At 33.6% G+C, this 15310-nt stretch overlaps 1 protein-coding gene across 3 annotated transcripts; it reads right to left on the reverse strand.

Annotated features, from left to right (window-relative positions):
* Positions 1–9503: 9503 nt before the first annotated feature.
* LOC143595282 (uncharacterized) lies at positions 9504–13755 on the reverse strand. Of its 3 annotated transcripts, XR_013146495.1 has the most exons (4): positions 12701–13755; positions 12279–12339; positions 10956–11633; positions 9504–10010 (listed from the first exon to the last, which is right to left on the reverse strand). XR_013146495.1 is itself a non-coding variant. In XM_077074336.1 (3 exons), the coding sequence occupies exons 1-2, from the start codon at positions 13731–13733 to the stop codon at positions 12305–12307; spliced, it is 1068 nt and encodes a 355-aa protein (XP_076930451.1). In that variant the 5' UTR covers positions 13734–13755; the 3' UTR covers positions 9509–9962; positions 12279–12304. The 3 variants fall into 3 exon arrangements, 2 of the variants coding, with proteins under 2 accessions (XP_076930451.1, XP_076930450.1); XM_077074336.1 differs by lacking the exon at positions 10956–11633 and having other exon boundaries at positions 9509–9962; XM_077074335.1 differs by lacking the exon at positions 9504–10010 and having other exon boundaries at positions 10609–11633.
* Between the last annotated feature and the right edge of the window lie 1555 nt (positions 13756–15310).

Consider the following 15310-nt stretch of genomic DNA (forward strand, 5'->3'; position numbering starts at 1 on the left):
TAGTGTATCATGATGCTACTAATGTGAAACTAGTGGACTCAATCAAGGCAAACATGATATTGTTTGTGGATATGAAGGGTGTTGTGATGAGTATGGTTAACGTGGATGAGATCGAACAAGGTGAATTTGTTGATCATTCATTAACAAAAAAACAAATCGCCTTGCTTCTGGGATTAAACCAGGAGGCGGTTGAGGAATTAGGAACAGAAGAGGATGTGGAGATGAGGGACTCGGATGATGTGAGATTCGATATGAGTATTCTGTCTGGGAATACGTCATTTAATTATGATGACGTGCAGGTCGAAGATGTGACAGCTGAGGAATATCCTGAGATGTACACGCGTACTAATACTGACGAGGGAATTTCGTTCTTTACTACTAGTATTTCAAAGCAGCTGAAGAGCTAATACAAAAGGAGAAGGAGAAGGGTAAGAAGAAGGTGTTTGAGATCGAGACAACGATCTTCTGATGGTATGTTTACACATACGTGCTGAAGATGAATAAGATGATCCAGGCCTTGCGGTATAATGAACATGAGACTTACAAGTAAGTGAAAGCTCGAGAATCTGCATACCAGATGAAGAAGTTCATTAGTGTGAAGACGGTGAAAGGTAATATTATTTCATGGATGTACGACTCGTATTTAAAGGTATGTGTAGCTAAGTTGGAGCACGGGATACATTACTTTAAGCGTATTACAGATGTGTTGACAACGCCGAGGTGGGACGTCGTACACTTGCGAATAGGACATTCTTGAATTGAGGTAACAATCAATAGGCTGAATGGTTCTATAAGCATTTGTTACACGAAATAAGGTATGGGTTAAAGTATTTCAAGCCTCAAGTGCCGTCTTGGAAGTACATTGACGAGATTGACTTGCACACTGGATGGAGAAAGTTGGTTCTTAGCGTAAAGCCGTCGCTCATGATGAAAAAGCTCCTGTAAAGACTTTCCCTCAAAGCCTTTACAAGACATTTAATATGTGGTATTACGATAACAAGACCGGTGAGGCTGTAATCATATTGGGAACGGGTTTGAAGGCCGAGTTCATTAGGGTGATCGACCCTATGTGGCTAGTGAGCCTATCTGAATCCGACAACGATGTTCTTTACAAGCATCAGATCAGATGGGCAGACGTCAGAGATTACGAGCTATCTATGCAATTTAATGTGTTGTTCATGTGTTTTACGCGTTTGGAATTCTTAGTTGTGCAGATTGGAAGACCATCCGGTTCAAGCTGTAAAGTATTTTGAAGACTAAGAGCTCGAGACGAGGTGAGTTTGTTGGTGCATGATTTTGTGCTCGGTCTTTGAATAAAGTATTATAATATTAGAAATAATGTTATAAAGGTATTTTAGTAAATGTATTACATTCGTTATGCACATTCGTTAAATGTAAGACACATTTGTTAGAGTAGCTAATAACGAATGTGTCCCTTTCTTTAATGTATCCTGATTCGTTATAAGTTGTTAATGAATGAGAGAGACGAATGTGCTTATTCATTACAGATAACGAATAGGATTAAGGTATGTTAACGAATGAGAGCTCATTTGTTAGGCATGTCTAACGAATGAGGCTCATCTTCTATATATATTATTCTAAAGTATTTCTAATTAATGATTTTGATTATTGAATAGAGCCTTATTACTCTGTCCATTTACGCACTCAAACACACACAATTAACATAAAATCCTCCAGATCTAATCATGAAATCATATCAATAGACTAGATCATAAAGTATTTACATATTGAATCAGATCGTGGATTCTCAAGATTTCGAAGAATTAGAACTAACCTCTTCAACTCTAGCCATGCAAGCAAAGGTTTCTTACTGATCATCACTTGAATCATCTGATTTTGTTTCTGATTCCTCACTTTCTTCAGTCACATTCTCATCCTCTGTTCCCACACATTCTTCATTTTTACTGATCATAGCCACATTAGCCTACTGTGCTTCAGTAGATACATTACCCGGAAATCTTTGCAGCTAATCAATCCCCTCATGAGTTAGCATTGCATGTGATCCACCTGGCTTTGCAGAATCGACTCTTTTTGGCTTTTCCTTGGACTCAGAGTTTTGATACTTCTTGTTGTTTGAGTTTTTATCTTGAGGCCTTTGGCCAGGAGAATATTCCTTTCTTGGTTTATCAAATTCTTTGGCGAAGTGGCCAAACTAACGACAATTATATCATTTAACTATAAGTTTGTCAAACCCGATTCTCTTGTTCATAGCAGATAAGTCCTTCCCTATTCTCTTTATGAACTTTTTGATCTTTCTGACGATCATTGCCACATTCCACTTCTGGTCCATCAGCTCAATGATCAACTTGATCATAATCTTCATCAGAAAGTTCGCCACCTGACCACCCACCAATTGTTAATAAGATGACATAAATGCTCCCATGAAGGCAAAATGTTTCTAGGCATCCTTCATGTTTACATTAGGTGGTGGTGATACATTAGGAACTTGACCAGCAGTAAACCCTGATGAACTAGGAGATGCATTAGGCTCAAGCACAGCTTCATGAGGAACCTCTAGAGTTGCATGAGAATAAAAGGCAGTAATTGAAGCAGATGCACTTTTGTTTACCGGACTTGATCCACCATACAAGGCTGGATCTTGATAGCCTTTAGAAGAACTTTGACACTTTAATTCAAACACCATTTCTTCCAATTTTTTTAGAAAGCCCATAGCAGTGAGTCTTTCATTTCTGAAATACCTATTCTTAGTAAGCACCATGAGATAATTGGAGTATGAAGGTAGGAGTGCATTTTTCAGTATTTCAATTTGATCAGTTTCATCCGGAATCATCGTAAATCTATGCATCTCAGCAGTCAAATGACAAAACCTTATTAGCAGTTCTCTAACAGTTTCTCCATTTACCAGATTAAAGTTCCTGAACTAAGACTTCAACATTGATTTCTTGCTCTCTCTTGTATTACCCATACTCTTTGACTTTAAATGTTGATACAAGGTAGCACATTGTTTAATATGACTGAACTGATGAAATATATGCTCAGGTAATGCCATGGTTAAAGTGGAGTAAGCCTTTTTCTCAATTTCATAGGCTTTCTTTTCATCAGCTGTCATTTGCGTAAACAATTTTTACATTTTACCATTAGTAGTAATATCAACAAATAAAGGAATATAAGTATTTTCCAGACTTTGCATACACCCAGGATGAACTGCTCCCAAGTGAGCTCTAAACCTCAAGTCCCACTTTGGAAAATCACAAAGATTCATCAGCCTCGTGCATTTTGTATGAGACCCAATCTCAGAATCATTGTGTAACATCTTCTGCATGAGAGAATTTTGAGAAGCCTAAGTGTAATAGCTTGTCTTTTTGAGAAACACAAAGGTTTAATACTGTTAATTTGAAAGTTCAAGGGTGAAACTTGACAATTTGTGAAAGTTTGGATAATGAGTGATATTCTAATTTAACAAATGGACCAAAAGGAGAGCTTTACTTTTAATGAATGAAAAGTTTTCAGGTTTAACGAATGAACCCGAATGGACAATAACACGAATGAGGTTTTACTTTAAAATAGCACTGTTCAAACGAGTGAAAAATGACGAATAAAGTAAGACGAACGAACAGTGTAACGAGTGATTTTGTGTAACGAATGAGGTAAACGAATGTGAATTGGGTAACGAACGTGTGAACAGTATAGTGAATGGGTGGTTAAAACGGTTATAAAAAACTAATAACTGCTTAACGAATGAACTTATAATTTCCGAAGAAATTAACGAATGAATTCATCCTAATGAGCATTTTCCATATCCAAACTCACTCCAAACCTTACTAAACCAGTCCAAATCACACCGAATCACTCTTAATCTACTCACAAACCAATTCCAAACCCAATCAAACCAATCCAAACACTCAATCAATCTAAATTTAACTCAATTTTGACTTGAAAAGTCAAAGATAACAGGTTCAAACTCCAACAGTTCCCGCTAAATCCGAAATCACTTGTAATCACCAAATCAATACAATTAAACCAGTACGAATAATCAATTAAACAGTCCGAACAATCCTAGAACTAATTCATTATCAATCATCATCGTTATCACCTCCAATTGATTAATTCTAAGTTTTGAACAGTCTGATTTCAAATACGAACAATTCTGATACAATTAGATCTAAAAACTTCAATCAATTGAGTCGAAAACCAGTTCTAAACGTATTCAATCTGACACAGGCTCTGATACCACTTGATTGAACACTGTTCTGTTTCATTACATTGATAGATCTACTCTATTGATATGAATATGCTTAGGAACGATGGATTACATTAAGTGTGTGTTAAGAGAGAATTTCGGCAGAGTAACAGTATGATATGTTAAGAAATAAAACTCTGTTATAATATACATAGATACATATATATAGACGATGAGACATTCGTGTCTCATTCGTTAAACAGGCCTAACGAATGAGCCTCTCATTCGTCCCTATACGTTAAGGGCGCGTTCGTTTCACGGAATGGAAAGGAATTGGAATTGGAATTTGCATAGGAGTTTTCCAATAGGAATTGGAATTTGAAGGAATTGAAATCTAATTCCATTCTTGGTGTGTTCGTTTGACAAAGGAATTGGAATAGAGTTTTCTTCTTTTTTTTTAACGAGAATAATGGCGGAAACATTTTAGTTTTTTTAGATTTTTTATTTTTTATTTATATTTTGTGTTATGATTTTTTTTATGATTTTTTTAGGGGTTTTCTATTAAGATCAAAAACCCCTTAAAAAAATATTCAAAAATAATAATAAAAAAAATTATAACTCAAAATATAAATCGAAAACAAAAAAAGTAAACAAAACAAAAGTATTTTATTCGTTGTTCTCGTTAAAAAAAACTCGAGAAAAGATTCCAACGAATTCACTTGAAATCCTCCACATCTTGGAATACAATCCCATCATTTAAAGGAATTTGAAGGAATTGAATTCCAATTCCAATTCCTTGATAACCGAATGCATCAAAAGGAAATTAAGATTCCAATTCCAACGAAACGAACACACCATGTCATGGCATTTTAATTCCAAATCCTTTGAATTCCCACGAATTTTGTGAAACGAACGCGCCCTAAGTTATTCGTTAATATCCCCTAACGAATGCACTACATACGTTAAACCTCATTCGTCAAACATCCTTAACAAATGAGCTACATACGTTATCCTCATTCGTTAACTTTCTCTAATGAATGAGGGGCAAAAGACAGACTCATTCGTTAATATCCCCTAACGAATGAGTCACTTGCATTAATGACCAAAATACCCATATACATTAAACTATTTCTCAAATACATTAAAACAAAGACCGAAACGCAAAATGATGCATTAAGACAGTTAGTCACTATGTTGGTTAGATTGGTGTATGAACATTTATGTTATCAACCGTGTTCCCGATCTACGAAGAAAAGAAGCCTGAATCATTCTTAGATGCTTATTTTCTAATTTGCTTGCTTTCTAGACTAATGCTAGTGAAGTTTGTTTCTTTTATATTGATAAAGTTTATGAATTTATGTTACAAAGTTCTAAATGTTCTTCGTGAACATTCTACTATGTAAACTCATATTTTGTAAATATATGTATTTCAGTACTTTGTTTGCGTACAAATATGAATTGTAATTAAAAATCATGTTGTCTCAAAAAATGTATTAAAAAGTAACTTACCGTTTGAAATTATATATGTTTTACTTGACGATTTTATATTTCCACCCGTGTTATGCACGGGTCAATAACCTTGTTATCTATATAGATAAATATTGAAATTTGGTGCCGCCAAGAACCTGATTGGTTCATTTGGCGTCACCAAATTATTCATTTAATAGTTTATTTATTTATTATTATTATTATTGGTTTTAAGACTTTTGTTTAAAACATTTTTTTTTATTTAAAATATTTGGTGTTTGAAGATTTAGTGTCGAAGTCATCTATACATGCCCGCTCTCGATCGAAGTGAGCGGTTCTTTATTCTTTTTTTGTGCGTGCCTGGTTTTGCTCTTTTGGTTCGTAATGATTTTTTTGTTTAAGTATGCTAATAATTTGTTATATTTTGGCTCAAATTCGTGTCATTTACAACCGCAATGAACGATGTTTTTTAAGCCATCACCGTCGATATCAACCGAATTCACATCGGTTCGCAGTCGTAGGGCGCGGGTTTTGTTTTGTTGATATGTTAATAGGGTTTTGTTTTTTTTATATGTTAATAATTTGTTGTATTTGGGAGTCGACAAAGTTATTTTTTTTATTGACTACACCATCAGCCCGGCGCGTTACCAAACTATTATTAAAATAAAAATGATGGGAGGTGTAATTAATAAGGAGATGTAACACCCAAAGTTTATAAAAGGTTTTATTTTCTAAACAAATTATCATGGATATTGATTTTTAATAAAAGAACAAGGGTATGTGCATTAACATTCAAACTTAAACATGAAACGTTAATAAGGGGTCAAAGCTTTCATGCATGCTCGTTTATTTTATTTTCCATTTATAGTAACAAAAACATGGGTTCTGGATAATTAAAATTTATAAGATCTCACTATATATATTATTATATATTATATTATTATTATATTATTATATATAATAAATGAAGAACAGGTTGTGTCACGTGTCAGCCATATAAATTATTATTATTATATATAATAAATAAAAAACAGGTTGTGCCACGTGTCAGCCATATAAAGCTATTGTACACGTGTCAGTCAAAGAGATTATTTGACCCACGTGTCAGCCATATAAAGAAAGTCCATTACAAAGATTTCTTTGAAATTATATCTGGTGGCGGCTTTTTCTAGTATTCAAAATTTGAAATGCACTCCCCTATCCAAGAAAACCCTAAATCTTACCCTTTCAAACAAATATAGCAAATCGATTTCCTTTATCATCTCTCTCTACTTCAACCTTGACGACCATGTATTTGATTTCTCTCAACGGTAGTGGTTGAACCTTTGAAGAACAATGGTGACGAAGACAGTTAGGGTTTCGGCCATGAAATCGACATTCCGGTGACCAAGATTCAACGACAATCGTTTTGGTTCGACAAATCAGGTAAAAACCTATACCTACGCTTAAACTTTTCAATAAATCTATACCTATTTAGACCTGATCTTCAACTTTGTGCTATTTTTCCGGCCAAGCTAGGGTTTAGTTCACACTCCGGGAGATGGAGTCTGTGATATTTTGACCGGTGTATCTCAGTTGCACAGGGGAGACTTTTAGGGTTCGTTTTGATTTTTTGAGGTAATGTGTTTGGGATGTTTTGATTTAGTTTTGGTTTATTATATTTTTAGTGTCCATGTATTGCTTTTGATTTTATGTATGTTTTTGTTTGTACTTTTCTGTTTCAATATCAGTTCTTTTATGGAAATACTATTGTATCCTTAACAATTTTCTTAGTTGCAATCATTTTTTTAGTTAAAAATATTATACAATTTGCTTAGTTGTAGTCAAATAGATATAATTTGCTAAGCTGCACAAACATAATGTCTTCTTTTCAGGCAAGAACAAAGTGGCATTCATTGAGTTCTGCATTTCAAGAGGATTAGGCAGAATAGTAGGTGAGCATTGGCTAATTAATATGTTCTTTGTTAAACATCTTTCATCTGCCATTTATATCTAAAGAGCCGCACTTACATGAGTTGAACCCTCATGAAGTGCCATAAAAACATGAATTAAATGTCTTCTATTTTGAGAATAAAAATTATAAATATTCATGTAGTTGCAGGATTTTGTGGTCATTTTTAACACTGGCTCAAACAAAATGGACCGGGTTGGTTAGACCCATCAACAGTTTTTTATTCAATTTCTTTAAATGAGATTTTGAAAACCATATTGATAAATTTGTTTGCAACATAAATATGAACAGGGCATGTTCATGTTTATTCGTTTAAATTTAACTAATCAAACGATTGAACATAGACATTTTAGAAAACAAGGTTATTTGTTAGTGTCCTTTTTATAAGAAAATGAACGGCTTATTATAAATTTATTTTCCTATGTTAACAGTATAGTTCACGAATGCAACTGAACATAGATGGACAGAGAATGTTCTTGTTTGTTCATTTAACTTTAATTAAACAAATGATAGAACACAAACATATTAAAAAACGAGGTGTTTTGTTAGTGTCCATTCTATAAGAAAATGAGCGTCGTCGTGTCTTCGTGTCCATTTACGTTCATATGTTAGCATTGTGGTTCACGAACATAACTGAACATAGATGAATAACTGAGCTAAACCATTACATATTCCCCTTTTTTTCTTTAAACTGAAAATATGATTAAATAAGTTACTTTGTTGCCAAATCTGTTTTCAAATCATCTCTTAATATGCACTTTTGCTTTTTTGGAATGCAATTGTTTGTTATCAAAGTAATTAAATACCTATACCATTTATCAAATTATTTTGTAAAATTATTTCACTCTATAAAAGCCATCGGTTACTAAATCTGTTTTCAAGCTTCTGTTAGTGATTGTTTTATGACAATTTTCCAACATGGCTCATTTGTAAATTAAGATGATTTTGGCGAAAACTAATTAATTGATCTTTGGACATTTTTGGTATTGTGGAAAATTTTGGGTAAGCGCTTAATTTGTTAGATTGACACTCTCTTAGTTATATCAGTTTGGTAATGATCCGTTCTTATGATTCATCACATATTTGCAGCAATAACGTTGAAGAGGGATTGCCAAAGTTAAATGGCACCACAATTGGCAAGCAAAGCGTGCGACTTTTTTGGGGTGTAACCCAGTAAATAAGCAGGTAATGCATGATTCAATTTTAGTCGGTTATGGCTCAAGCTGATCCAAAACCAAAGTTTCGGTTTTTTAAAAACCGTTTGGTTTAGGTTTTAGTTTTTTGTATGGGTTCAGCTCAATTATGTTCTGTTTTACATTACAGAAATAAAATCTTTGGGACTGTAAAAATTATCCGGAAATAATGATTTCGATCCAAAAACTTTTAATCCCAACTTTTTGTTAGCCACATAATAATGAGTTCGAACATGAACCTTTTTTGTTTAAAACATTAAATTTGGATCATGATCAACTGAGTTTGTCCATGAGTTCTGTCAGAACTTCGACTTCTTCCTTTTATTGATCAGATACAATAATCAAATCATCTTTCTAATGATTTGATACAACAAACTCTCAAGAAACAAATTGAAAAAAAAATGATCAAAACCCTAACTCACAGATTGAGATAAAAAAGTCTGCAGCCCCTTTATTGTATGAAAATAAACCCAAGCGTATATTGAACGGAACTAATAGCAAATGGGCCTTCACAAGTCTTGGACCTTCAAGTCTTCAGCTACAAGCCCACTATTAAATCCAGGAAGCCCAACGTTTATAAATCCGGTCCAAGCTCCAAGTATTTACATGTAATTAGCAGACAACAAGAGAATGTAAAAACGTCTTTATATGTAAATCAATAATTGAATTGTAAAACAAAGAAAAAGAAAGTGTACATTTTTGACCCCCCCCCCCCCCCTCCACAATTCAAATTATTGAAACAAATCTGCCATTCCTAACAACCTACAAATTAGATCATGTTGAGCAGGAAACAAACCTTTAGTAAAGATGTCTGCCAGCTGGTCTTTAGTATGCGTTTTAAACACCTTCAAAAACCCAGAAGCAATTTCTTCACGCAAAGGAAAAAGATCAATTTCAAAGTGTTTTGTCCTATCATGGAATACAGGATTAGCACTAATAGAGACAGCAGCAGAATTGTCACAGTGCAGTTCAACAGGCAAAGTAACATCCACTTTTAACTCCCTTAGCAGATTTACAACCCAAACAAGCTCGGAAGTAGCAGCACACATTGCTCTATATTCAGCCTCGGCTGAAGATCTAGAGACGGTGGGCTGTTTTTTACTTTTCCAAGCAACTAAAGATTTTCCAACAAACAAGCAATAACCAGAAACCGATCTTCTGGTTAATAAACACTTTCCCTAGTCAGAGTCTGCAAAAGCAAATACACACAAACTACCACTTTTACTTAATAAAACACCTTTTCCAGGTGATTTTTTTTAAGTATTTTAGTACTCTAAACGCAAGTTTCAAATGTGCATTAGTGGGACTGTGCATAAACTGACTGAGAAACTGAACAGAATAAGATATATCCGGTCTGGTGTGCGACAGATATATCAATTTTCCAATCAATTTTTGGTAAAAGGAAATATCATGCAACAATACCTCGTCTTTTTTACACACACTTGTAACTACATAATTTTGATCTATAGGAGTATTAATTGGTTTACTCGCAGTCAGACCAAACTCAGCTAACAATTCAACACAATACTTCCTTTGAGATAAACAAATCCCGTCAGAGTTTCTTAAAACTTCAATACCCAAAAAATATTTTAACAGTCCTAAATCTTTAATCAAAAAAATTACTTTTAATTCATTTTTTATTTTTTCAATTTCATCAACATTATTTCTAGTAATGACTATATCATCAACATACACTAACAAGACAATTAACACATTATTCTCCTTTTTTATAAACAAAGAATAATCACATTTACTCTGAACGAATCCCATATTAATCAAGGCACCAACCAGTTTTTTATTCCACATTCTGGGGGCCTGTTTTAATCCATATCACACACCTAACAGTTACCATTTTAACAACTGGTGAAAAAGTTTCATCAAAGTCAATTCCCTCCCGTTGATTAAAATCTTTTGCAACCAGCCTAGCTTTGTATCTCTCTATCTCGCCAGTGGATTTATACTTAATTCTATAAACCCATTTACTACCGATTGGTTTTCTTCCATTTGGAAGATCTACAATATCCCACGTATTATTTCTATTTAATGCACTCATTTCTTCATTCATGGCTTCAACCTAGTAACTATTGGTTGAAGCTTCCCTAAAATTTCTAGGCTCAATCATTTTATTTAGGCTAGAAATAAAACAAAAATTTTTACCTGAAAGTTTGGAATAATTCAAAACCTTTTCAAGCCCATATTTAACTTTACCCTCAATTACATAATCTTGCAACTTTTTTGGTAAACTAGACCCTCTAATAGATCTCCTAACTTCAGTATGTTTGGAACTATTATCAGCTGAAATTGTACCCTCAGGAGTGTTAGTCTCGGCACTTACTTCAACACTAGGACCTACCTCACAAGAGCTATTCTCATGTATTGATGATTGCTGAATAATATCTACCCTATCATTAGATTGAGAAATGCTACTAGGAAGCTGATCACCGGTCAAAGTATCTTGAGTATCCCCCCTTCATCATCGGGTGTTTTGTCACTTACAGAACACTTAGTATCATTAAAAAAATATTGATCAAAAAAATTTTGATTGTTTACAGAGCTATCGGTAACAATTTCAATTTCCTTAAAAGAGACAGCATCTTTAAAAGGAAATTTTTTTTTATAAAACTTAACATCCCTAGATATTAAGACTTGTTGTTTATTTAAATCCCATAATTTATAACCCTTTTTATTGTTTGAATAACCAATTAAAACACATTTATTAGCTCTGTTTGAAAATTTATCTTGATTATTTAAAACTTTACTAAAACATAAACAACCAAATACTCGTAAGTGACTAAGAGAGGGCTTAAAACCAAACAACTGTTCATAAGGAGATCTACCATCTAACACCGAAGAGGGGGTCCTGTTTATCAAGTAAGTTGCAGTTAGAATACACTCAGACCAAAATCTTAATGGAACACAACTTTCAAACAGCAAAGACCTAGCAACATTAAGCAAGTGTTGATGTTTTCTCTCAACAATCCCATTTTGTTAAGGAGTATGGGTACATGATGTTTGATGTATAATACCATGAGCTTTTATAAAATTTTCCATTTGTGAATTAACAAACTCAGATCCATTATCACTTCTAAACATCTTTACATTTACATTAAATTGATTTTTAACCATGTTATAAAAACATTGAATATTAGAAAAAACTTCCCCTTTGTTACTCATCAAGTACACCCATACTGCTCTAGAGAAATCATCAACGACGGTTAGAAAATATCTATAACCTTCCTTACTAGCTACTTTATATGGACCCCAAACATCTAAGTGGATTAACTCACCTACACATGTGGATTATGATCACTTAAAAGAAAAGAATCTCTAAGTTGCTTAGCTAGGTGACAAGTTTCACAAGGTATAGACTTATCAACATAACCAATTTTAAGATCTTTTCTTAAGACATTAAGCACTTGATGTGCAGGATGGCCTAACCTAATATGCCACAAATTCATTTGATCAAAACTATTAAAACACACTTTAAAGTTCTTGGATGACTCACCACAAAAATACAAACCATCAATTTGACTACCAGTCACCAGGGTTCTCTTTGTGAGTGAATCCTGAATGTAACAATTTGTTTCATTAAACAAAACAGATAGTTTGTTGTCTCTAGCTAACTTATACACAGACAGTTAACAAAGTATTCAGGAACAACAAACACATCTGTGAGAATAACATCTTTGTTTAATTTTAAGTTTCCAATCTTAGTTACATAAGCATTAGACCCATTGGGATGTTTAACTGAAATATTAAATTCTGAAACATTGACTGAATCGAAAACATCTTTATCATTCATCACCATGTGTTGGTTGGCTCCTGAATCCACAACCCAGCCATTTCCGGTTTTACATGAATCTTTACTATTAAAACAGAACACACTTTTAAAAAACGATTGATTTGAGAAACTGCAAAAATTATTACCTCCTACATTGGAGATTTGTTGTCTGTCATCACCTTTCTCATTTAACAATCCTAACAACTTTGTCACTTGTTCAGGAGTTAAAGAATTAGTAACACAGTTGGAGGTGGAACTTTTTCCAGGATAGGAGTTATTTGAAGAAAATTGTTTAGTTGTAGGTTTAGGTTTATTAGATTGTGGATAACCAACTAACTCAAAACATCTTTCCATTGTATGACCAATTTTATTGCAGTGATCACATTTAAAGTTAGGGTTTGGACCTCTATTGAACTTCTTCCTATTGTCAAAGTTTTGAGAGTTCTTAGATACAAACCCAACATTTTGGGTTTGTCCCTTAGATGAGCCACTGGAATTCCTATGTGACTCCTCTCTAGAAACAATTGAAAACGCAACTTTGACAGTAGGCAAAGGTTCCCTTGTTAGAAGATTTGTTCTAACAGGTTGATAGATATCATCTAACCCCATTAAAAATTGCATAAGTTTTATTAACTGACTGAAATCGTTAAAGCCTTTTGATGCTTGGCAAGAACATGAGGGTAATTGAACCATAGCATCAAACTGTTTCCACATTGAAGTTAAACTGTGGTAATAGTCTGATACTGACGATCCATTTTGGTTTAAAACATTTATTTTTTGATACAAGTTAAACACCACCAAACCATCTATTTTTTCATAAGTTTCCCTTAGTTCTTCCCAAACCTCATAGGCTTGTTGAGAATAAACTTGCCCAACATAAAGTTCCTCACATACAGAATTTAAAATCCAAGTTAACACTATTGAGTTACATCTATCCCATTGATCAATTAAAACTTGATTTTCAGTAGGTCTTAAACATTTACAAGTGACAAAGCCCAATTTATTTTTAACTTGCAATGCTAATTTCATAGCATTAGCCCAAACAAAGTAATTTTCAGTACCTTTCAGTTTAGTACTAATTATTGACAAGTTACTTGAATCACTAGGATGTAAATATAACGGATTACTAGGATCAAGTTTACTAATAAGAGTTTCATTACTACTACTAGCATCACCCATTCTTAATCACAGATAAAAAAGAATCACACAAGCAAAAAAGAGCAAGGCACACGCACGTAAATCAAATATAACAGGGGATGTCTCTCCCGCCCGACTAGTCCAGTAACAACAAGGCCTAATGCCAACAAGAATTAAAAACAACACAGAAACGTAAAAGAGAGGAACGATCTCACTGAATCAAGAAATAGAAAGGATAGCCGTAACCTTCACTTAGGGTTACGCGGTGCCAATAGGAAAAGAAATCTCTTCAAGAACACGTCCTTGAACATCAACAAGAAGTCGATAACGATCAGCATCGAAAACAGATCTAGGGTTTCGAACTGATGAAAAAAAAAACATAAAACACCATATCTCAGATATTAAGCGGAAGCCGAGCGCTCTGATACCATGTCAAAACTTCAACTTCTTCCTTTTATTGATTTGATACAAATAATCAAATCATCTTTCTAATGATTTGATACAGCAAACTCTCAAGAAACAAATTGAAAAAAAAAATGATCAAAACCCTAACTCACAGATTGAGATAAAAAAGTCTGCAGCCCCTTTATTGTATGAAAATAAACCCAAGCGTATATTGAACGGAACTAATAGCAAATGGGCCTTCACAAGTCTTGGACCTTCAAGTCTTCAGCTACAAGCCCACTATTAAATCCAGGAAGCCCAACGTTTATAAATCCGGTCCAAGCTCCAAGTATTTACATGTAATTAGCAGACAACAAGAGAATGTAAAAAAGTCTTTATATGTAAATCAATAATTGAATTGTAAAACAAAGAAAAAGAAAGTGTACATTTTTGACAAGTTCAACCAAATTGTCTGTAAATGAAAAACTAATACAATATTAAGATTATGTGCCTTTATGGAATGTAGGTTTGAATAGGACTGCAATGAAGTTACTTAATTGGTTTGGAAAGTTGATCATTGAAAGGTATCGTTAGCATTGACATTTAAAAGGCATGTATATATGAAATATTTGTATTGGTAAATGTGGAACAATGTTTTAATGGTTTGTTTTTTTGATACACGATTCACATTGTTGTTTTGAATGTTGATAGTATCGTTTTAAAAAACTTATTTGTTCATCGATTTGGTGTTTTAGTTTTTCATTACAAATTACTTTTTCTTTATCTATCTTTGCAAATTGTTGTGTTTGCTTTTGTTAACTATACAATTTGAAAATTCATGTATTATATCTTTTGTTTTTTTTAATATTGTTTTTACAACCCGTGTGTCACACGGGTATATAGCTGTCACACCTGGTCCATAGGCGGAAACAACCGGTGTGCGACTCATGAAAGGTTTTCGAGAGCGCGGTTAAGCAACAACTATATGATAAAATACATGAGGATTTCATTCATAATATAAGTTTTACAAAAATATCCATAAAAAGGTTTACATATAACATATTGAGATTTCACAGTTATGTCCCGCCGAAGGAAGAAATAGCCGTGAAAACTCCAAAATATAAAATCCTCATTCATGAAATTTCCATAGTTAAACATAAAACCGTAGTGAGACACCGTGACCTCTCCACGTAGCTAAATACCTGAAAGACACGTAAAATAACTTAATCAGTACA

Source organism: Bidens hawaiensis, unplaced genomic scaffold (assembly GCF_021521415.1).
Source record: "Bidens hawaiensis isolate Kalapana, Puna unplaced genomic scaffold, B.hawaiensis_p1.1 tig00044856_1, whole genome shotgun sequence".
NCBI lineage: Eukaryota > Viridiplantae > Streptophyta > Magnoliopsida > Asterales > Asteraceae > Bidens > Bidens hawaiensis.

Coding starts and splice junctions, on each gene's coding strand:
- LOC143595282 (XM_077074336.1), bottom strand. CDS start 13,733: ATGGGTGATGCTAGTAGTAGTAATGAAACTCTTATTAGTAAACTTGAT. Junction 12,340..12,700: donor ACAAATCTCCAATGTAGGAG/GTAATAATTTTT, acceptor TGTTACATTCAG/GATTCACTCACAAAGAGAAC.